The sequence below is a fragment of the Camarhynchus parvulus genome, chromosome 3 (assembly GCF_901933205.1).
Source record: "Camarhynchus parvulus chromosome 3, STF_HiC, whole genome shotgun sequence".
NCBI classification, from domain to species: domain Eukaryota; kingdom Metazoa; phylum Chordata; class Aves; order Passeriformes; family Thraupidae; genus Camarhynchus; species Camarhynchus parvulus.
Window position 1 is genome coordinate 42,025,864 of NC_044573.1, and position 23,903 is coordinate 42,049,766.

A 23,903-nucleotide genomic window follows, 5' to 3' on the forward strand; every position below is an offset into this window, starting at 1 on the left:
GAACTTCTTCACCCTGTGAATACGGGAACAGATTGTGCGGAGACGTTGTGGAGTCTCCCTCACTGAGATACTCGAGAAGCATCTGGACACAATTCCGTGCCATGTGCTCTAATATGACCCGGCTTGAACAGAGAGCTCGGACCGCTGCGGTCCCTTCCAATCTGACCGATTCTGCGATTCCCTGTTTCCTCTCCCGCCCAACTTAACGCTGCAGACCTTCGGGAACAGAGCCCGCACAGCCTGGGGCCGCTGCGCGGCCGGGAGCCCGGCGGGCCCGGGTTCCCTGGGGCTGGGCCGGCCGCACCGCACCACACCACCCTCCGCAGCCGGAGCCGGAGCCAGGGCCGGGGCCAGGGCCGGTCCCGCACGCCGCCTTCTCTTTCCTCGAGGCGGCGGAGCTGCCTGGAGCCCGCCCCTGGCGGGGAGTGGCCGGGCCAGGGCCGCTTTCCGCCGGCCGCGGGCCGGGACCGGGGTCGGGCGGGATGTGGCGGCCGCAGCCCCAGCCCCAGCCCCAGCCCCAGCCCCAGCCCCAGCCCCAGCCCCAGCCCCAGCCTCAGCCCCAGCCCCAGCCCCGGCCGGGCGGTACCGACAGGCGGCGCCGCAGCGGGGACACGGCGGGCCCAGGTGAGAGGGGCCGGGGCGCCGCGGGTGGAACGGCGGGGAGGAAAGGAGGAGGCGGGGGGTGCCAGGCCGGGGAGCTCCGCAGGAGCCCCTGAACGCGCAGGGGGCTTGCCGGGACCGACAGCGCTGCTCCCCGCTGGAGGGGCCGGGCGGCTCCACTCGGCTGGATGCTGCCCTCGGGCTGGGAGCAGCGGCCGCTCTTGGGAGTCGCTTTGAGTATGGGGAGCATGTAGTTGTGGTGTTTTTTTTTTCCCTTTTCTCTTCTGTGAAGAAACACCCCCCGGATCTTTCATTTCACAGTCCGAAAGTTTTAATTTTTTTTTTTTTTAAATTTTTTAAGCCCCAGGTGATGTTGACATTTCACAGTTAATGCAGTCTAAGAAAGGGTATAAGAAAGGGTCCTGCAACTTTGAGATAACATAGCTATAATTTTTTAATTCAAAAAAGAAGATTTCACTTCAGCGCGTGTGAGCACAGTTACAGTGATACAAAGCCATTAATGGTTTATTTAGTATGGTTTGTTTATTTATTTTTTAAATAACCAACTGCAAAGAGGGAAGTAATGGTGCTCTTAGAGAAGTCACCTATGTTATCGCTCCCGTCCTGGCTTAAGGAAGAAAAAGAAACTTGCCTTCTCAGCGGACACTCTGTGTGTATATGCTTTTATAAATAAACGAATCTTACAAGACCATGACCTCTAATGTGGATGAACTGCTCTCCTTTTCTCTGAGAGCAGTGGCAATCAGCTGGTCCGAGCTAGTGCTGTTCTCCTTATCAGCATTGGTGCTGGCAAAAGGCTGGAGCTATGGGGAAATTCTGGAAAAAACCACTTCACCTTTCCCAGGACAACTGGGAAAGAAAGATGTATTTCTCACTAGGTGTGTCTGCTGTCTTTTGGGTTGTTTGGGATACGTGGTTCTCCCAGCTCCATGAGTCCACCAAGACTTTCTGCAAACACTTCAGTCATCCTTGCCAACAGTTTAATAGAAAACGGCTCATTCCTGTTTTGGTAATCCTTATTAATCTTTGTGTACACTGCTTGAGTAACTTCTTGCTATGCTTTTGAATTAATTATGCTAGCATTTTAAGAGTTCTGCAGTGAAGTGCTTTTATAATAAAGGCACTTTTATAATAAAGGCACAAAATTTGCTGCAGAAGGTATAGCAGCAAGTGCTGCTACTAATTAGAAGTAATGAAGGTTTTAAAAGAAATGGGTGAAGTCCCCTGGGATGCGTTATCTCTTGTTTTGTCCTTTCCTGTTGGTTCATTTACTTGCTAATTTGGTATTGGCCTTACAGTAATTCCTGAAAATGAGAAAATTTCTACTTATTAAAACTTTTCTTAGTGTTTAAATACTAAAGTCCCTTTAATGATTTTGTATGTTCCCCCATCTCATTGCTGAAGTTGAAATTGTTGTGGTTCATTCTGGGAAGGCATTGACAGTGGTTTTCCAGTTGAAGCCCTATTCATGGGGCTTCTAGGCCCTTATGAAACTGCAAAGTAGGGGTGTTTAAAATAAATATTTGATTTAAAAGAAAAAAAGGCTGAGTTTAGAGATTTGTGGTTACTTAAAATATTGGGATCATGGGAAATTGAAGGAAATGTACAACAACCACCAAATGTTTATGTGCAGTATTTTGTATACTCAAGATTAGGACCATATCCAATATGTCTTTTTTTTCTTCCCAGTGCTTGATACTATCAGAGTTATCAATTTTCTTTATAGCTCTCTTTGAGATTGGGCACCAAAAATGGCATGTTCTCATACATGACATTGAAGATTACAGTGCAGCAGCACTCTAAGAAACAGTCAGAGGCAAGTATTGTATTGCCACTGGCTTCCTCCCTCTTTAAATTTAGATAAATCATCCTTTGTTGTCTTTATTAAAGTGAAGTCAAAACTTTGGATCTAAGCTGCTTCTTGTGGAATTGTAGTGGGTTTGTGTAAGAAAAGGGGATTTATTAGCATCAGGATAAATTAATTGTGATGAACAGGAGGACAGAAAGCACTGCAAACAATGTTTTGTACTGACAAAAACGAAACCCCTAAAGGTTAATTCTGACTTTGTTCCCAAATTAGGCACACTTGGTTAGGCTTTTTTTGCTTGCTGTGGCTGGGGCCTTTGACAGCTACTGAACCAGCTGACCTTTCAAGTGTGATTTACTCGAGTGTAGGACGCCTCACGGGTGCTCCTCCGGAGTTATGATTTTTTCTTTTCCCATTTTAGCCTTGTGTTTCTTTGAGAAAACCCCTCTTTCTAATTGAGCAGAGACAGGCTGTGACCTTTTCTGGTTTTGGCCATATTGCATATGAATGATTCCTGTGGTAAGAGGTTTTCTTACCTCCTTTGGAGTATTGGCCTCCAAGGTGAATGGGGAGGGACCTGCAGAGTTGCCATAGTGATTTCCAAGTTCATCCTTAGCATCTTGTGTCTCTTTCCAGAAAGCAGCCCTTTCATGCCATGTCACTTAGATTAGGATTGAACCCAGGGTCTGTTGTAATACTATTCAATATTCTTGAAGGAAAACTGCTGCAAAATCCTTATGTATTCAGAATGAATGCGCCCTTTGTAAACCAGCAGTCACACGAGGGAAAACTTGGCCCTCTGGCACTGAACAAAGGCTGCTGTTCCTATTTTAAGCATGGTAGTATCCTTTTTTGAAGGTGTTTCCTTAATTCTGTGTAGTGTTAACTATTTAACACACCATGTAACTTCCTTTTTTCTTCTCCTTTACCATATAGGTGTGGATTCCATTAAGAGCTCACCTGAAAAATGCTTTCAGGGAGAAATATCAAGCCTGCAAGCTACTGATGCTGTGGAAGCTAGGATCCACTCTGGATATACTTTGTTTGCTAAACATGAGTTTTCTGTATGGAAATTGACTTAGCTATTGACATGGAGTTACTTCCCTATTTATTGATGCTGATAATGTGAAGTGGCTTAATCAGTAATCTGAAGTCTGCAGGCAGAGGGGTGAGATCATGTGCTTGCCTGAAGTAGGGTTTCTTTGTTCGGTGTGATTCCTTTGGGACTTGCAGAATTTGGATTCTGCCTCCCCTTTGTACATACTGTAAAATGCTGCTCGCTGTGTTTCAGACCCTCCTTCATCTCACAGCCAAGCTTCCTTCCAGAACACCTCTTATTATCTCTGTGTGATATATTTCTAATTGCGACTCAGCTGTCTAATGAGTATGATCAATGGTGCTTTCTGATCTTTCTCACCATCTCCTCCTTTCCTCTCTTGCTGCCTTACAAATAGGTCTCTTAGTTGTGTCATGCCCGTGTCAGGGTAAATTGTCTTGTTACTCTGCTCTTTTTGCCCTCTGTCACTCAGTGTATTTGTAACACTGACAAGTGTAAAAAAACCCCAACTAAATTAGACTTTACCTTGAATAGTAAATATTTACTGCATAAACAGTTGTGTACTCAGAATAAGGGATGGAAAGTGGAAAATATGTTTTCTTAGTACTGCTTAGTTAGCTCCTTTAAAGTTGTATGCACTACCTGTGTTTATGGATTGAATGAAAGAGCAACTAAGTCAGAGCTACAACTGGACAAAAATTTGTTAAACACACTGTATGCTTAGATTATAAGATTTCCTTGGGAAGGAGCTGTGTAGGAAAAGCGGCTCCTTGAAATTAAGAGCAGAATGGATGTGGCACATGTGACCTTTCTCTGTTCTCTGCAATGGCTGAAGAGTTGGTTGTTTGGAGGGGTTTAACGTGCTCTTGTTGAAAGTTTTCCTTTGCTGGGCTGAGAGGTCAGTGGGGCAGGAAACCATTACAGAGGAAAATCTCTTAGTAGGGAGACTTTGAGGCAACCTGTGGAGTGAAAAGTCAAGAGGTTGATAGTGAGTATTGTAAAACTAAATAAAATGAAAGGGTTAGTATCTGTGAGAGAGGCAGATACCATTAGAGGGAGTTGATACTGTTAGGTACCATTTTCTGAATCATTTTGCAAGTCTCCAGATCTGTGTAAGGTGAGGCATGTGGCACTGGTGTAGCTTTTCAAGACCTTGCTTAATGGTGAATAATAATACTAATGGAAAATTAAAATCAGATAATAATGATGCTTTGAATGTGTCTGTAGATAATGAAGTTTGTCAATGGCTTCACAACTTTACTGATTAATGGGGTGAGCACCACAGTCCCTAGCTCAGTTCATCTGACAGCAACTTGAGTTTAAATCACCAGTCTGATGATGGTGAAAATCATCAGACTGGTTGGAAAAATATGCTTTAAGCAATAAAGGATACAATTTTTAACATCTTTTTGTTTTGTTTTTGGGAAGCCATCAACTCTCCAGAGAGCGTGGGAAGGGGAAGAATAGTTTTTTCATGACAATAAACTGCTTTCTTGCTGTTTTAGTGGGATACTTCAAGTATTTTGTTTCTGTTACAGTGGTAAGCATTCTTCCCACTGACATAGCAGCTTAGTCTTATGGGTTATCATTATTGCAGATATGCAGGCGCTTGCAGTGGTGCTGGAGGAGGCTACTTGCAAGGCCAAATGTTTATAGCCACAGGCTTTTCCTTTATGTTATGGTTATATAATTCTTGTGGTTGGTTGTTGCCCTTCCTCCACACAAAAATGTTCTACTTCAGGCAAACACCGTGAGGTTTAAAGGAAGGAATATCTCTGAGCCTGTTCAGGGTGGTAAACTGAGGTAGCCTCAGCTCGATGAAATATCTAACTTTTTGTTGCGAGAGCTAGGCTGATCATATAAACTTAATTTCTCCCAGTTGTTAGAGAGTATGTCTTTGGGGACAAGAGCTTTCCATTCTCTGTTAGGATTTTGGACAAAGGTGGTTACTGAGGCGGGAATGAGATTGAATTTCATGGCGCTGGTCTAAGTTTCAGGTGCTTCCTGTTGCTGATGGCCCATGGAGAGTGGAGATCGTGGTGATGGAAGGAAATGGGCAGCACAGCTGTTTGCTGGGGCTTGGCTTTTCCCATTTAATGAGTAGTGCATTAACCCAGTATTTGCATTAGTAGCTCAGGCTGAGCTGTGGCTGTGTTGCATTCCTGGCTCTGCTCCTGGAGAGCCATAGGCACACCAGTCTCAGGAGGGTGTGACACACAGCTGCTGGATTTGGTGATATTTTACATTGCTGTAGTAGAATTTCCTTGCTGTTAACATCTTTGTGGCGTCTATGGTGGGAGCAATGTGGGTAGGGTGCTGGTATCTGTGCTTCAGCAGTGATGTGGGGTCTCAGGGGCATGAGGTGCTCTTGGATGCCTTGGATGGTCCCAGGCTGTGCTGCCCCTGCAGTGGGACAGCACTGTTTTAGCAGGGCACCATGCTGAAACTTTGCTCCTGTCCTGCCAGAATCCTTGTTTAGGAGAGCAGGACATTTTAATTTGCCCAGAGCAGTGAAAAACTTGAGGAGACCCTCACTGAAATTGTGTAAGAAGGATCTGATTACTGTTGCCTGGGGTGCAGAACCAGAGCAGCTGATCCTCTGTGTGGTTTTGCTCCCAAAGCAGTTAATAATCAACAGGTATTTTGTTTCCCTTTCCCCTGGAGAGCCTGAACATGGTCATGGTGAGAGAGCTGCTGCGGTGTTCCCACACTTGTGGCCTGCTGGGGACTTGTACAGACTTGGCTGGGAGAGAAGAGCTGCTCCAGTTAATGGTTTCCTCTGAGCAGTCTGTCAGAACTGGAAGTCTGCTTCCTCTGGTAATGGAGGCTGGGGGAAAATCCGGTTTTGACAGGGGGTCTCGAGTTGCTGTAAGCTAAGAAAAGATCAGCTTCAACTTCTCTTTTTTTTGTATGCAGTCAGCACTAGCAGTAGGGTATTTGTTCTTTTAGCTACTTGAGAATTTTCCTACTATGGTGCCAGCTTTTGCCAATGACAGAATTTTCCATGGGATAATATGTTCCAGGGTCAAGTTAGGGTCCATTTCATGTTAGCCAAGGAGTTGCTTTCTGCCCACCTTGAGTATAGCTATGATGGAGATTTTCAGGGGTAGATTGGTTACTGTCTTTTCCTGTGTGAGGTAGGACTGGCAGGTAAAAACTAGCATTGCTGTTTTGGGAAGAGTAATCCATAAAACTTCTGATTGCCCATTGTGAAACTGACTGGCTTGCCCTTTTGTACTTCATGGCCCCGTGTTTACCTTTTAGAGTGAGGTTAGTAAGGTTTTCCACCTTTGGGTTAAGCAGGCAGTGTATATTCGTGTCATTCACGTTCTGAGTTAATTTCATATTATTTTTAAATCACTTATCTTTGTTACAAGTAATGAGCATGGTGTGTAGCAGCTGTTTTGCTGTGTTTCTGGTGAGCTTGGCGTGGCACTGAATTTCTTGATGTGAGAGTCCAGACTTTTCTCCTGGATCTGGATGTACATGCACTTCTTGAGTTACTGCTTCGTGTGCTGCCATGCCCTAGTGAAACTTTAGTGCTTTGCCTAGGCATAGCACAGTTGGAAGTCTGGGCATTAAGTGTGACCCTTGCAAGTTTAGATTGGCTGTGGTTTTAATGCTGAGAGGCCAATATGACTCTTCAGTGCAAGCCATGAGAAATAGATGCGGTTGCTGTCTTTCCTGCAGGTCTTCTCTTAGGAGTAATTGTTCTAGGTGTTAGTTGGCTAAAAGTGATCTCTAATGGCTTGGAAATTGTGATATAAAATACGAGAGGGGTTTTTAAAAGGAGGATTACAAGGCAGGGGGCAAGGAGGAAATAATACCAGGAGTAATAATTAACAAAATCAAGCAGACCAGGTGAAGACAATGCTGTGGATATAAGGAATTCTGGGTAGCAGCCTGTGTACATATTTTGAGCACCAGCATTGCTAAAAAGTGGAAGAAGAAAGAGACCGGCCCCCTCAAATTTGTACCAAACCAAGAAAGAGAAGATTAGAAATAGCTGTGTTTGCTACCTAATTCAGTTATAGATAACATATAGATCTCTGGCACAGTTTTGGCTGCCTGATACATCTGTGTGGCAGAGTATTCAGGCATGACTTTTTACATGCTCATGTCATAATCAGACTTCACGGACTCGATAGGGTAGAGGCAGTATTCCCTGGGCAGAAGTGGTCTTCCCCCTTCCTTTGCTGGGAAATTTGTGAGACAGGCAGGTTTTGCTGCAGCTGTTCAGATGTGATGTTAGTTTTTTTGTGTGTAATGCCCTTGGCACCATTTAAGGGATTATGTTTTTGAAAGGCAAGTGTCTTCAGAGAGTTGTAGTCTCACAGATGGCTCCATCTTGTCTTCCACTTGGCAAGCAGCCTAGGAATAAGTATCAAAATAATTTTTAATACAGCAAAGAGAAAGGCTTGCCAATGTTTGTACAGCCAATAAAAAGCCTCGGTAATAAAGATTTTGTGAAATAACTGCAGTAGATCAAAGTGACATTTAAGTGATGCTCATGAGCATCATTTAATCGCCAGCTAACTGCTAAAGGCCTGCTGCTGTGGAACAATTGGAGTTCCTGTGCTGTTATGCTTTACTGTATCTGTCTTGCTGAAGGCCCTGACCATCACTGAAGCTTCTCTCTCTCTCTGTGAGCGATGGATGCTTAAATGCTGTTTGAGAACTTATTTATTTCTAGTATTGAACTTTATTCTGAATTTTATTTATAGAAAGTGAGCTGTTTTCAGCTTCCAGGATGTGATGGAACTATTGTTTGCTAACTTCTAGTGACTCCTTTGTGGAGTTATAAATCAGAGAATTTGCTTTCTTGCAAGGTTGGATGCATCTCCACAGATGAAACTCTTGAACTTCTGTTGTGGGTATAGTTAACTAGTGAAATACTGCAAATCCTGCGACATGTATTTAAATCTTAGAAGTATGTTAGGATAGGGAACCACAGACAATCTCTGGTCCAATTCCCTGCTGAAAGCAGGACTGACTCTGGGGTTGTGTCAAATTGCTCAGAGCTTTTATCTTGTTGGGCCTTGAAAATGTCCAAGGATATTACAGCCTCTCTGCTTCACTTCTTGGCTGCCCTCAGGGTGAAAAAGTTTTTCTTTGTATCCAGTTTCCTATTTTTAGTTATGCCTATCTCTTCCTTGTCCTGCCTCTCTGCACTGCAGTGTATGGATTGTTGTCATCCTCGCTATTGTTATGTGGCCTCTTCAGAGCATTGCTACTGGTAGAAGGTAATTGGAGTAGTTTCTAACATTTTAGAAGTCTTGGAATAGCACACTTGCATTCTTTGGTTTGCTTTCCTTCCTACAGCATAAAATAGCACTGTACTTATTGAGATTTACTGTTGCTGCAAATGTGTCTTTATACCCAAAGAGGGCATTCTAACCTTAAAGATGTCCTTAGTTCTGCCTTGCTGGCTTTCTCTGGTACAGTCCTTGCTTATGACTCAGACTTTCAGGTAATTTAAGACATTTCATATGTTTTTGTTCAGTGAAGCACTATGACACTTTTATTGCTCAGAAATGAAAATCCCAGTCTTCTCAGTATCTCTCATGATTTTGTTGTCACCTCTTTGTTTTTGTAAGGCTAGTCATGCAAGGTGTGCCTGCTCACAGAGGGCTGGAGAGAGAGGATGCTTTCTAGGTTGAGCAGCTGTGGCAAGTACATCCAAAATACTGTGAAAATACTGTTTTCCTTTCTGCCTAGTCAGGAGGAGATTTAAAAGGTTTCCAACATAAAAAGGTAGCACTGTTTCACTGGGTAGTTAAAGGAGCCTGTCAATTAACTGTCTGTGTCTATAGACTGTCTTAGTGGATTTGCTTGACACAGATATTTTATAAATCTATTTTCCAGTCTCAGACCTCAGACTTTTTTAGATTTAGAATACAAAAACATAGACAGATGTAAGTCAGTATAGACATAGAGTCCTCTAAATATGATGTTTGTATTTACTTCATGTTTCTGGTGAAAAATGCAAGTTAAACCTGAAGTTTCCAATAAAAATTCACCAGACAGAATAGCATTATTGCAAGATCTGCCTCAAGGGGACCTGCAACTCTAAGGTTTGAGAGCTTAGATAATATAAAGATAAAATTCTATTTGAGTGCTGCTTTTAAATGTCCAACCTTTCCATGAAGACAGGAGTTCTAAAGGTACAAAGCTTTAGGTGTATTCTGATAATGAAAATACTTAGCTGTCTTTCAGGAGTCCTGTGTTAGTCCTTTGTTCTGTCTTGGCCATGCTTTGTGGCTGGGATAAAGTTGTGTAGTTTCTCTGCTTCAACCACAAAACAAATGCATCAGATTACTGCTGTACCTCAGAACTCATGAGATCAAATGTCTCTGAAATTGCTTTGCTTTCCTTGAAAGGAAGCTACAGCAGCTCTGCCTGCTGCTTCTTAATAATAATACTTGTCAGGAGTACTGTGTGTAAACCTGAAAGAAGCAGAAGAAATTCCTAATTACACAGGGACCTATCCCAAATACCTGAAAGGGATATGCAAACATGAGCTACCCCATACAGGACCCTGCTGATCCTGGATTATGAATTCCAGTTTTCTAAAGCAAATAATACTGCTTTAGAATTGGAAGTAATGAGTTAACAATCTGTATTTATTCTGGAAAATTATCTGAATGACACTCAAAGTTTTCCTCTGCCAAGCTTTTTGTTGCTGAAGCAGATCTGTTCAGGTGTGTGTGTGTTTAATGCCATATGGTACATTCTGCACCTTCTTTATCCACTTAAAATGCTAAGATGGATCTGGAATATATTGACCTGAAAAACTGTTCACTGGCTTATTCTTTTAATACAGAGAATATTTTTGAGAGGTATGATTTTTGTGTTGACTTCTTTTTTTTTAAACTTGAAGTAATTTGCTGAAGACTTTTTTTCAGTGCAGTATCCTGCGAAGTCCCAAGAAACAAGCTGTGTCATATAGGAGTACAATTTCTTTGAGGATTAATGCTGTGCTTTCATTTACTTTGGTAATAAAAGCAGATGGGTAAGGTTCAGTGAAAGGTGGCAGATACTGTGTTTGTACTTAGGTAGTAGTACTTATGTGAATCACAAACAGCATGTGACAGAATATGTTAAACTTCTGGCAGAAGTCTGTGCTTTTGTTAAGCAGCATAGACATGTGTTAGTAAGAGTAGCCTGTATTATTAGCTAATGTATGTTAGCCCAGGGAGAATGTCAGAGTAAATTGTGACAGGTAATTGTCTTGATTTCCTAGACATGAATAGCAGTGATTTACAGTCGGGGGAAAGAAGCTCTCACAAGAGCGTTTTCCTTGAAATGATCTCTAAGATGATCAGTGTGCCTTTAGAGTGAGGTTTGGTTTAGATTGTCATACAAGCTCTGTGTGCTGTGAAAGATGTAAAAGAAAACCTGGGGAAGCCCAGGAAATTCTGAGCCCTGCTGATGGGCAGTGTGAAGCAGGAAGGCTCTCCACCTGGGAAGGGATGGGGTGGGCTGAGGAGGTGGAGGGCCTGGAAGCTTATATGAGAAGGGTTTCTGGGGGTAAGTTGAGACATGTTTGTTTGCTGTTGTGAGAGAAATGCCGTTAAGGGGGCTTGAGGGAGGCTTGTGCGTGTTGGGGTTATGACCAAAAGGAAAGATTGGAAAGGAACAGAGAGGGAGAATTGCAGAAATTGGTATTGGGAAAGAGAGTGTCTCTCTTTGGCTTGGAATACTGTTCGGGAGCTTTGTGGATGGTTATTGTTCTAGACTGTGAAGTGTGACCTGTCCAGAGTTGTCAAAGCTCCAGAGCAACAATTGGAAAGATTCTGGATCAACTCTCTTTTTCACTTGAGGAGAAATGAGCCCTTGGTTTGGAAGGAGTAACTGGGGAGTGATGATTGAAATACAGTGACAGTGGGTGTAAAAGCAGGCAGGGTTTGATGGGAATGGTGGAAAGCATGTGCAGTGTTGGTACTAGCAGAGTTAGGATGGAGACAAAAATGAGTGAATAACACTCAAAGTAGATTTGTTAGTGTTGGTGATGTGCTCCCTCAGTCTAGGGTCTGAATGGCTGCTGCTTGACTGTATTCCTTGATCCTTGTCTGCTTCTGGTAGCCATGGCTTTTGAAGGTGTGTGAACGGGCTTTGGTCCCATGGAGTCTTTGGTCTGCAGTGCTGGTGTGAGGTACACGGGTTACTCTCAGCTCCTGCCTGAAGCTGAGCAGGACACATCTCCATGTTCCTGCCATATCTGGTGATGTGGGAAGTTTGGCCTCTGATGCCAGGGCTCCTACATGGAGAAGTATGGAGAACTAGCTGTCTGGTGCTGGTGGGTGCCTCCTTTGAGTGCTCTGTTGTCCCTCTGTGCTGCCACATCTACTAAATTCTGTAGTTCTATGCAATTACCTTCTAGAGAGAAATGCTGTTCTTTCCTGGAATGTTAATTAAAAAAAAAAAATTTAAAAGAGATCTGACTTGCTCTAGGCAGAGTGACTTCTGACCCACTCTATTTAGAAGGAGCTCTGATTTCTGCTAGAAGTGCTCTTGCCTGTGGTTAGTATTCTGCTGCTGTTTCAGCAATCTCTGCTATAGTATTTCTTCCATAGCCTTTTCATAGATAATCTCAGAATTTCATCTGAACAACCCACTTTTCTCCTCTATGCTAGAGGAAAAGGATATAGCTGACGTCTTCACTTTTGTGTTCTGGGGCCCAGTTAAACAAACTTCCAGCTTCTGTTTTGTCTGTCTACAGCCTTGGGTAAGGGTTGTAAAGGTCAAGCCATATTCTCAGTGAAGATCTCAAAAGGGGTATCATGTGTGTCTTTCCCACTTGCCAGTGAAGGTCTCCGAGGGAGCTGCACTCTGCTTGCTGGAGCACAGTTTCACCCCTCCCAGGCTGTAACATCTGCAGGCTGATGCTGCTGAGTAATCTGCTGGCATTTGGTGAGCACTGACTGAAGCTGCTTATGCAGGCATTGAGGACAGGAGGGTGGTGCTGCAGGCTGTGCCTCGTGGGGCCACTGGAGCATCTTCACCTTGCCACTCGGAGCAGCAGTTTATTGTCAGCTACCAAAGGTATGGCTCACACAACTGCTGCTGCAAAGAGCAAAGAACACCCAAATGCAGAAATTCTGTTAGAGCTTAAAGATGTGCAGGGCTTTATGTAAAACCCAGAGACTTTGTTTTCAGGGAAGCAGGGAGAGGGAGCAGCGCCACTTCTTTGCCTTTCTCCTAGCTACGGATTGGCCTCGTATCCTGTGCATTCTGTAACTGCAGTTTGTGTTCGTGCCTGGCTTTTGCACTGTCTTGTATTTAATCTGCATCCTGAGGTGCTGTGCTCTCTGTGGGAATTTGGTGCTCAGCTTTCCTGATGTCTGGAGCTCCATTCCATCTCTATTCTTGCCTAGACAGGATGGACATTGCATCTGACAGCCTCACTGGGGCTACAAGGTGAACTTCCTTCAGCAGGCAGGAGGAGCATTTGTCCTGGGACTTCGATATTAAATTATAAAGCTAAACGCCTTCTGACTCCTCACCCTTGGCAATATAGGAGCTGCCACGTTGTTTTATTTTCATTATATGTGATCACTACTGAGCTGTTAAGAGAAAATTACTTTCTATTTCAGTAAGCTCAATTCTGGTTTCAGACTGACTGTGCATCAGATGCTTAATTTGGAACCCACTCTCTTGGTGAAATTAAAAATTCAAATCTCCAAGCTGGAGCATTCAAACTGTGCTTGAATTAGAAATTGACTGCTGTCAATGTGCTCTCACACTTCACTTTTTTAAAAAATTCCTTTCTCCCCTCCCCCCGATGAGTTTTATATTAGAGTCTTGCTGTAGATGATCTGACTGAGCAGAAGTAGTGGGAATCCACACTGTCACTCTGTAGACAGAGTGATGAAAGAGAAGTGTGGTGTGTTAAGTAGACCATTTTGTGAAAAGGACTGCTGTGTACTGATTTCATAGTTTCAGGAGTGTTTGGTGAAATGATTTTACGGGATATGACTGCAAACCCATAAAGTGTTGTTTGCAAATTAATTTATGACCAAAGAAAAACTACACAGCTACTATGCAACATCCTTGCTCCCCTATTTCTGTGAAATATTTAAAGCTATTGTCAGATCTTGACTGAAAGAATCCAGAGTGTTCTCACCACTTAAGACATTTGCATGGACTGCCTCTACAGACTTTTGTATTGAAAGTGGGAACAAAAGTGTTTTTCCTTGGGAAGAAGAACAACAAAACTTACACCCACACCCCACCTCCTGCAATAAGCTGTTGTGAATATTCTCTGTAGGCTTGGAACTTGTGTGTCCATCTGCCTCTTTGGAAAGTGGGTAAATTATTCTCAATGACTTAACTGTAAGTTAAAAAGAGATTTGCCCACAGGTTGGAAAAAATTGGACTGGATATTTTTGAAGAAGTGTCTTCTGTTATTCGTTATGCTGAAGGCACCCGGTGCTGGTACTGGCTTGTTTTTCCAGACCTGCTTGTGTTCATACTTGGGATGTTTTGTTGTTCATCAGATGGGCTGACAGGAGGATCCCTGTGCTGGGTGTAGGGTTAGTGATGACTGGGGAGCCTGGGAGCTGTTCTGTTAGGCAGCTGGTGGTGTGAGTTTGGTTCTAGCTGACCAAGGCAGGTATCAGTGTCTTGTTAGGTGAAATACATCCGTGAATTGTGTAAGGAGGTTTGGAGAATGATTGGATTGAGGCTGATCAACCAGAGATGAATTTGGAAAATCAGTTCTAGTAACAAATATGTAGTTAAGGAAAGGTGATTTCTCTTATTCCCCTGACTAAATAGGTGATTGTTACTGACATGGGAAGTGTTATTTACCAACTTACTTTTTGGTAGACCTTTTTTTTTCTTTCTTAGTGTTAAGGCTAGACCAGGTTTAAACTGTTTTTTTTTTTATTTCTTGAGGTGTGAAAAATTTAATATCAACTGATGTGATTCTAATTCTAGAGAGGTGCTGTAATTTTATCAAATGGCTTAAGATGAGTTGTTGCATTAAGGAGGTAAGTGGCTTGATTGTGACAACTCAATGACATGTATTATGGGAATGTGTCAATAAAAACACAATTATTTAAACCCTGGCTAAAGAAGAGCATTCTGACTTTTACAGTGCTCTACTCTTTGAAGTGCTTTTTAGTGGAGAATGGAAACTGATGTGCATTTAATGACCTCAGAGGATATGTTATTTGCCACGTCTTGGAAATCTAACAGTTGAGTAACTGAACCCAGTCTGTGACCTTAGAAATCACAGGAAGCCTTGGTGAAGAAATAATTATTACTATATCCAATACAATGTAACTCAGCAATGCTTCCCTCTGTAGATACACTTTATAAAATTTTAGGTAAACCACAGTTGCAGTTAACAGTCAGTAGGTGAGATGAAAAAGCTAAGTGAGACCTTTGCTTTTAGGAGTTATGAAAATCTTTATTTGAAAGGGACTTTCTTTGAAAGCTTATTTGTGCAAAGAGGTGATACTTGTTTGTTTCAACATAGGCTGTGTTGAGATCAGTGCCATCTTATTTTGCATATTTAGTGGTGTCTTTGAAATTCAGTAAATAAGTCAAACTGTAACTGATCAGGAACTTGCAACATTTTACATATTTCAGTGACATAGGAGCTGAACAGTAATGGTTATTGTCATGTCAGATTAATCTCCAAAAATGGTTTATTTTTGTTTCTGATAGGTTAAACATTCATGTGTATATGTTTGTAAATAATAAATATTTGGAACTCACTTACTTTGTTTGTGTATTGTTTGATGCAGGTGTTATGGGCTTCTTTAAGAGAAGCAGCACTACAGAAACTGCTTGGAGCAGTGCTTTGATAGTTGCTTTTGAATATGACCAAATACCTTTTCTTCCACATCACAGTTACCACCCACAAGTGCTCTGAAGATGAATTTGTTATTCTAATAAAAATGAACTGTGTATAATATAGGTATATTCAGATAGCTGAGCTACCTTTAAAACTTCATCTATAATTTCTCACTTTCAGGGAAAGCTTAAATGATCTTGCAAGCATTCTGCATCACATGCTTAAAGCAGCAGTGAGGAGGTGATTATGTCAGAGTTTCTGTACTGATCTATAAAATTCTATTGGAATAACAAATAAATAAGGTATTTACCTCTTTTCATCCACAGATTCTATTAGAACATTTGGTCATTTGTGGCTGAAAACAAAGACTGATCATCTAAAATAAATTAGATGACTGTTTTTTCTCTCCTTTGGTGTCAGGTTGAGTACAAGAGAATGTGCTCTTTCCATTGGTGGGAAATGCTCTTGGGCTTCACCTCTCCCTCCTTCATCTCACTTGGTGTGATTAAGATGTGAACAACGTTGCTTTACAGCAATAGGCTATTTTCTTTTTCCCTCTACTTTAGATCTGAACTGCTACTGTACGTGAAATGTTGATCATCAGGAAAGATTGCTATGGTGAAAGAGCTGTTAAGAATATTTCTGAGCTTTCATTAATTGAATTTGAAGTAATTTGCACATATCTGCCATTAAATATATGTTACACCGTCTTCCGAGATTGTAAAATATATATTTTAAAAAATAGATTTTTAATATTACTATTGAAAGGCTCTTCCATTTGTGGCTTTTCTCTCTTTCTAAGTGTGTGTCTCACACAATGCATGACACATTGTAGTGTAGGGTTTTAAAATTGCCTTCGGTTTTTTTCATTCTGATAATTTTGTAGTTAATTGCAAACGGTTTTTTGATGTTCTTCAAACTGAGGTAAGATGAGAAGAATTTAAGGCCTGTCTTTTAATTTTTTAACAAGCCAACTGAATTGGTTCAGTGTAATTTCTCTGACATGCAGACAAGGCAAGCTATGGTTGGAAGGCTATGCAGAAAAGTTTATAGAACTGTATTTCAGATATGTAATAGTAAACAACTGAAATTATTCTAATCTTGAGAACAGGGACATGGCACAAGGTAAACAGTACCCAAACAGTACACCCAAGGCAGTAGAACCTTCCTGGCTGGGTTTTGTGGTGGCTGAGGGCACCGTGGATGCTCTCTAGCTGGACCTGGAGATCAGACTTCCCCTTATCCTTTGCGGAGGGTGTGAGTGTCCATGTTCATGTCAGTCCCAGCTCTGTCCACTCTGCTTTGCACTCAGGGGTGAAGGACCTGCGGCTCTCGCCCTCTAGCATCCTCTGGATGGCTTGTGGCTTGGCCTAGCTCTAATCCTGAGTAGAACTTGGGCAGTGTTAACTCTGCTCTGGTATCCAGGTGAGGGGTTTGTGCTGCTGGATGGACTCACCAGGAGATAGAGACCTGGGGTCCATGAAGGAACAGAATGCCAAACCTGTCTGGAGGGCTACCTGTGAACCTTGTGAGGAGCACAGAGATGCTTGGGCTGTGTGTGATCTCATTCGGGACATTGGAATTGTACCCCTTTTGGCTCCAATAATTTTTAGAATTGCATCCAGTTCACTTGGTGTGAATATCTAATGCTTTGGCCAATTTAAACCTTATTTACATTAGCTGAGTTTAAATTTGGTGTTCAAAGAGCTGTAATTGTCTGTCCACTTTATAGAAAATTTATAGTGACCTAGTGAGATCAATTTTAAACCAATTTTAATTAAACCAGAGAACCTTTTGTGTTTTTACAGATGAGGCCTGTGACAGGCCTTTTTAAACGGCCATGGAGTATATGCAGCCTTAGAATGACTCTTATGCATGACTGATTTCTTCTGCTGAAGTCAAATTTAGGCTATTGTTTTGTATATAAACCAAAAGAATTAAATAGTAAAGAACATTCTGTTCAGTTTTTGTTCCCTTGCTGTGAGGGTGATTCCTGTTTGTTAAGACTTCTATTAAATTACTCCCAGAACAGCATTTCGCTGTCTTTTTATAGTAGACAGGCTGATGGACTCCATGACCTTTTTTACTTCTGACTTCTGTGATGCTTTTTTTCCTCAGACAAAAGAGAATATAAGAGACTGCTGGGATATTCTAATTTATGGTGATAGGAAGCAGAATACAGAGGCTTAACTGCAGTCCCATGGTGAGGTGTGCCACTATTCTAGTATATGGAAAATGTATAAATTGCTTTTGTTGGAGGTTATTTGGAGAGAATGTAATGAATGTTGGGAAAATTCTCCTGGGAAGTTTCAGTTCTAATGCTTAAATTCTTGTATAGGATGTCATCATAGTGAGGTGTGTATGAGGCTTTTGTTAGGAGCTGCTGAGGAGTTTAGATTATGTGCATATCCATCAATGTAAAAGTTGACAAAGGATTGTGATTAGGATGGAATGTTAAATGTAAAGAAAAAAATCAGAAACTTACGTTTTTGTAAGGGCTGTGTGTGGGTGACATGAATATTTCTAACACCCAACTGATTCTGTTTCTGTGAGTAGAGGGCAGCTAATAGAGAGCATAATTCAGCTAGGCATCAGATCCCCTTGAAGACTGATTCTGGTAAATAGGTGCAGTCAATATCTTTTTATGTTACGAAATGGGTGATGGTGCAGAGCTTGTATTCCCATTGATTCCCATCGTGCAGGACAGAAAAATGAAATACCTTTTAACTAGCAGTAAATCCATGAGAGAATGAAAGTAGTCATCATGTAATCTTTTACCAATAATGCATATATAAAATATACAGAAAACACAGACAGTCAATTCTGATCTCCCACTTTTAATGTTTACTGTGGTATTTTTATCTTGTTTGGGTGGGGTTTTTTTGTTTGTTTTCCTATTTCTGCAAACAGCAAATATATCTTTTCATCTGTTTAAGTAAGGTATGTGTTAGGAAATCAAGTTACTGAGCAGAGGCTGCTTCTCAATGATAGTAATACTTTAGTAATGCTACAAACTAATAGTTTTCTAGGATTGGTGATTCTTCATGCAAAGCTTTTCTTTTAACTTTACATTTTGGACAATAGGTAGTATCATAAATCTAAATGACAGCTTGTACAGTATCCCATTAGACCGGCATCTGCAACCACAGGGTGTTACAGTTGTATCTGTTCTGGCAGCAGAGCCTGAGCCATTTGCTACTCATAGTGTTGAAACATGGGTATGAACACAAGAAACTGAACAAAATCTCTTTGTGATCATGGTTCTCACATTTCGGGTGCAGATTCAGTCCTATCTGAGATGTGCTTGTAAGCCTGAAATCAGTTTGGATCAGAGAAACTTAAACCAAGTTTTTGCTTCAGCGTGTTGTTAAGCAAGTTGAGAAAGCAAAATGATATTGTGAATAGGGAAGATGGTGTGATACATTGTACCCAGGTTTGTGTCCTGATGGAGGAGCTTGTTAGTGAGCTCGCCTAAAAACAGGTGCCAACTCTTTAGAAGGTGAATGAATACACACAGTGTTCTCTATCTGCAGTATGGTCTGGGTCTGTGTTTTGTTGAAATGGAAAACAATACGCTGCTTGAAGTTCCAGAAACAGCTATTTCCAGATGCCACAGTATGTTAAGCCTGAAAATCTGCAGAAACACTGACTGTCATTTTCTCCTCTCCCAGGTGATCTCCAGCAATTAATGCCGGCGGGCTCTCTCCGTAGAAAGAAGCTGGCCAAAAGACCTGGCTACATGAGGCCAGAGGCTCAGCGGCAGATCGAGTTCCAGTCCCCGGGTGCCTGTGCAGGGTCCAGCCCAGCAGAGCTCCAGCACGGCAGGCAGCGCTCTGGAGGCTCTGAGGGCTGTGCTCTGCTCAGACAGTGCCAAAATGACCTGGAATTCCTGAACTGTAGTGCACTGAATTGTGCTGTAGCTCCTGCTAATGGGGCGACAACCTTGGCTGCTACTGGAAACACTCCAGGATGCTGTGAAAGTCTTTCCTGTTGCAATAGTCCACGATCGGATAGCACAGGGATAGGGAACTGCCCTGCTGCCACACCAGGCAAAGGAGATGTTTCTGCTGTGTGCTGTATGTGGCAGAAAAGCTGCAGCACCAAAGTGAGCAAGCCCCCAAACATGTATGCTTTGGATCAGTCAGAAGTGAATAACAACTGTGAATATCAAAACAGAGATGGTATTTCTCATTCTGCTGGTGCACAGGATAGCTTTAGATCAAGTTTCAGTTTTATACAGCTCTCCCTGAACTCAGCCTCTGGAGTAAATGATGTGGAAGGCAAATCTGTTGAGGAAACTGAGATTGTTCTGCATCCCAAAACCACAGGCAATCTGCAGAAGCTAGAAGAGATGGCACAAACTCATGAGCACTTGGGAGATTTGTGCTGCTCCTCCAGTTCCGGTGAAGATTTGCAGCATGAACGTGAGAGCCCAGTAAATGATAAATTACAGGACTGTGAGACTGTCTCTCTCTTGGATATAGACACAACATTTTCATATTCTACAGATTCCTCGGATGCAGCATCTGCTGGCTCTTCTGTCACCTCAGGCTATGAAAGTAGCTTTACTGTCAGTGACCATAACTGGGATACTTTGATGAAAAAATATGAACCAGTGCTACAGGATTGCTTGCTTGGCAACCGCAGTATGTTAAAGGTCAGTAATCTCACTTTGTTTTTGATACCTTTTCCTTAAAACATTTTATTTGTAGTGCCCAAATCAAACTTTATTTAGGAGTTCAGATACTACTGGCTTTTATGGCCTTTGTTCAGAGCTTTGCAGTAGACCTCTGCATGATAAAAATGAGATAACAGGATTTGTTTGGTTCTTTAAAAATAGGTGATATTTTTGCAGTAACCTATTCTGTGTTCTAGTGAAACTTTAATCCTCTCATTTCTAACATCACACATCAGTGTCTGACTTCAGTAAGTACCATTTCTTTTCACAGGTGGCTGTTTTGTCTGCAGTTTGGGTTATATGTAGTATAAAATTAGGAGGTGGTAAGAACTCTTTTCTTGACATATCATGATTTAACAACACCAAACTTTTTAATTGGAAATGTTGAAGTTGAGCCAAAGACTTCTAAGAATTAGGTAACTTTGTGAAAGTAGTGTGTAATCTAATAGGTGCTCTCCCCACGTGAAGAAAAATGGGAGTCAAGTCCCTGTCTGTCTCCAGCTGGGAGCTGAACCTTTTTTTCTTTTCCCCTTCTACCCTAGGGGAGTAGTGGGCTGGTGAGTCAGGAGTCTTTTTGCATATATGTGTGTTCCCACATTTATACCTAGAATGTATACAGGCAATGTTATTCACTGTGCTCTTTATAGGACAGGGGTGGGGAAACTTTAGGAAGGATCAGCTGTGTTATATTTTTATGATGGTAGGGTCGGCATTCTGAGCTTACCCAGTTAAAGGAGCCAAGTGTTGGCTTTACTGTGCACAAAGGAAACATTAATGTAGAAACTATTATGGACACAATGGATTGCACTAATTTGTTCATGGTGCACTGAGTGGATAGTGGAGATTTTTTTTTTTGTTTAGTTGTTTGGGTTGGTTTTTGTTTTGTTGCTGTTTTTTTTAAATTTTATTTTAATTGTCTCAGTAGTGCTCAAGTTTCTTGGTTGCGTTTCAGAAGCTCAGATCTTTGTAACTTCTCAGCTCAGACACCTGCTTGGTGAGATGTGCTGTATTGTCTTTAGGCCTAATGAAACAGCCTGCTCTGGGGAGACTTTGCACAAACCTCCTCTCTGGGCAAGACAGAAAGCTGAGAAACATTTATTCTTTCTTTGCTTACCATGACATCTGACCTGAGCTTACAGTGCTCCATAATACTTTATTTTCATAGATGATATGTGTAGAACTCAAACTAGGTTCTCTTATTTACAGACTTCACACACATTTAGATGGAGCAGTTTCTTTGGTTTCATGCCTGGAATTGCAATGTGCCTATAGTCTGAGATGGTTTGGGAAATTATTTCACTGCAAATTTGGGAATGTATAATGCAATCAAAATAGGAAATTATTTTCCTTTCTTTTCAGTATTGCTTATTTGACAGGCACAAAAGAAACATTGCTATCTTTAATTTCTGTATTCATTAATACGTTGAATGGAGAACTGGGGATTTGTGGCCTCAGATGTCTTTGCCCTTGGTTATCCAGTAGTGTTCGTTGAATTTGAAGCACCTTCCTATTGTAATGATAATGAGTAGAGCCTCAAAGTTTTCAGAAAGGAACAAAGGCAACGGTAGTCAAGAAAAGGAGACAATACCAAAGTTGTTAAAATTATGCTTTCTCTGTACTTAAAAAGTGATCTTCATCTGGTACACATATAGGACATGCCACTCTGAAGCACAAGCAGGTGTTTGATTAGCTGAGCTCCCAACGTCTCCCAGCCTGCAGATAGAAAGCACTTTACAGTGCAGCATCAGTCAGTTTGCTGTGGGCGTGCCTGGGCTGTGGTACCCAGGCAGACTTTAAATGACCTGCCACTGTAGGGCATGATGGAATAAACACTACCAGCAGCAGCAAAGCTGTACTGTCAGTATAAGTCGTTGTTATACATCATGGATATGAAAAAAGTGTCACTTGAATCATTCCTACTGCAAGCTTCTTTAAACCTCTATAAAAAGTCGGGCATAAAACACAGAAAATAATTTATGGTGAGGGTTCGGAGCGCCTCTCTTCAGTACCATTTGCCTTTCTCGCTAGCCTCAGAGAATAAAGATTGGAGTTTTGGGAAGTGTAAACTGAAATAAAGTAAAGCACAGAAGAAATGGGAATGTGTGCAATGTTTTTTATTTGTTTTACTTCTGGAGCATCCTGTAGCGTATTATTAATCAAACATTTTTGGATACTCTCCTGACTTTATATTTTATAGTTTGTTTCTTACCAGTCCACTTTCACATACCATACTTAGAGGGAAATCTTGAATTTAAAGGTTTGTGTGTTGATTGTCTAATTTATGTGTTGATGTGTAGTCTTGATAACTGAGTGCTTCTATTGACTTGTTGACTGGTTGTACCTGTTTTTCTATATGAGGATTAAATATGAAAGAGCTTCAGGGAGAAGGGAAATATTTTTTAAGATTTCTTAAGGATATCTAAATTATGGATTTTTGTGTTCTCCCAAGCACTTTCAGGCTTTGGACTTTGAGAATATACACTGCTTCTTTCTCCAGGCTCACCTTTTTCAGGGCTGATAGTGGTTTGTTTGGTACAGATCGTGCATAAATTTAATAAGAAACACATTTGAGTCTTGTACCTGCAGCTGTGGCTGTCATGGCAGTGAGGAGAGGACTAAACCTACCTTCTAACCAATTTCTTTTAACAGCAAAAACTTGTAAAGGCCTTACGAATTTTTAGTAAATTTAGAACTTTGATCCAGACTCTTGATGTTAACAAAGAGAAACATTAACTTCTGAAATAAGACTTTAATATGGTAAGTTTCTTTTGGAATGTGAGAGAGTATTTGTATGTGGTTTGGGTATTCTTGGCGTCTGCTTTTTTCCTCATCTAGCATTTGCATTGTGAAAATGCAAATATCAACATTATGTAGATAAGCCTAAATTGTGTTTTAGGAAACTTTTTTTGGCTGCAAATTAACATTCTTTTCTGACCCATAACATCGATATACCTGTTCCAAAGTACTAACACTGCATTTCTGTTTACAGAATAAAATGTGGTTTGCATATGGAAATTTTATATTTGTTCTCTGCAAAACTCAGGCTAAAAATTGTCAGAATAAGCTTGGGAACACACTGTTGAGTACAATGTGATCAGAAGTAGATGTCATGCTGACAGAATTCTCTAATAATCATACTTTCATTTATTCAAAGGGTGAAAAATATCCTACGATCGCATGATCTCCTTTACTTTTCAAGAAATATAATTTGTTATTCTCTGTGTGTGTTTGGACTAAAGCCATGCTTGGCTCAAGTAGCTGCAGTTCAGCTGACTTCCAAATAGGTCTGTCTATTTAACAAATGCTGGGCTTAACTATCAACATTTGGCCATTGTAGTGATGTAGTAATCCATTAAATTTATATTGTGTAGAAGTTAATAGTCTATGTATTTTTAAATGCATCTTCTTCTTAACTAACTTTTTTTCTTTGCATAGTTAAAATCCTTGATCTTACGGCTTCAGAGGCTTCAGGAAAAAGCAATAGAGGAAGACGACTATGATAGAGGTGAGAATTGCTCCTCCCTACTCCCCACTGGATCATGCTGCCTTTTTTTTTTCTTTCCCTCTTCCTCTATTAGTTTTATTTTATATTTCCTACATAGCAGTGACTAGGTGTGGAAAACGAGTTCAAAGAACTGTATTGTTTATTCTGTCATATGGCAGGAAAGAAATTAAAGTAGGTCAGCAGCAGGTAGCAACAGTTTTTATTTTCTTGAGCCACATCACCATGTGGCAAGGTTGAAATCCAAATACGCACCATCTGGATCAGCTGTTTTGAAGCAGCATGACTGAAAAAAATGCAGAAATGGGTGGAAGCTTCAAAAGGATAAAGGGCAGACACTGGCTGCTGACAGAGTGAGATTTGCTGCTTGCCACATTTAGTCATGACACTACAGCAGGGCTCGTAGAAATAAGGTCAGTAGCTATTACAGAA

The 23,903-nt window shown here is 41.4% G+C and overlaps 1 protein-coding gene across 1 annotated transcript in view; it reads left to right on the plus strand.

Moving 5' to 3' along the window:
- Window positions 1–248: 248 nt before the first annotated feature.
- The window catches only part of DISC1 (DISC1 scaffold protein), a 189,329-nt gene continuing 165,674 nt past the window's right edge, over window positions 249–23,903 (plus strand). The window contains exons 1-3 of the mRNA XM_030944434.1: window positions 249–624; window positions 18,963–19,948; window positions 23,405–23,474. Coding sequence (XP_030800294.1) covers window positions 483–624; window positions 18,963–19,948; window positions 23,405–23,474 — 1,198 coding nt within the window. The 5' untranslated portion in view covers window positions 249–482. The remainder of the gene's footprint in view (window positions 625–18,962; window positions 19,949–23,404; window positions 23,475–23,903) is intronic.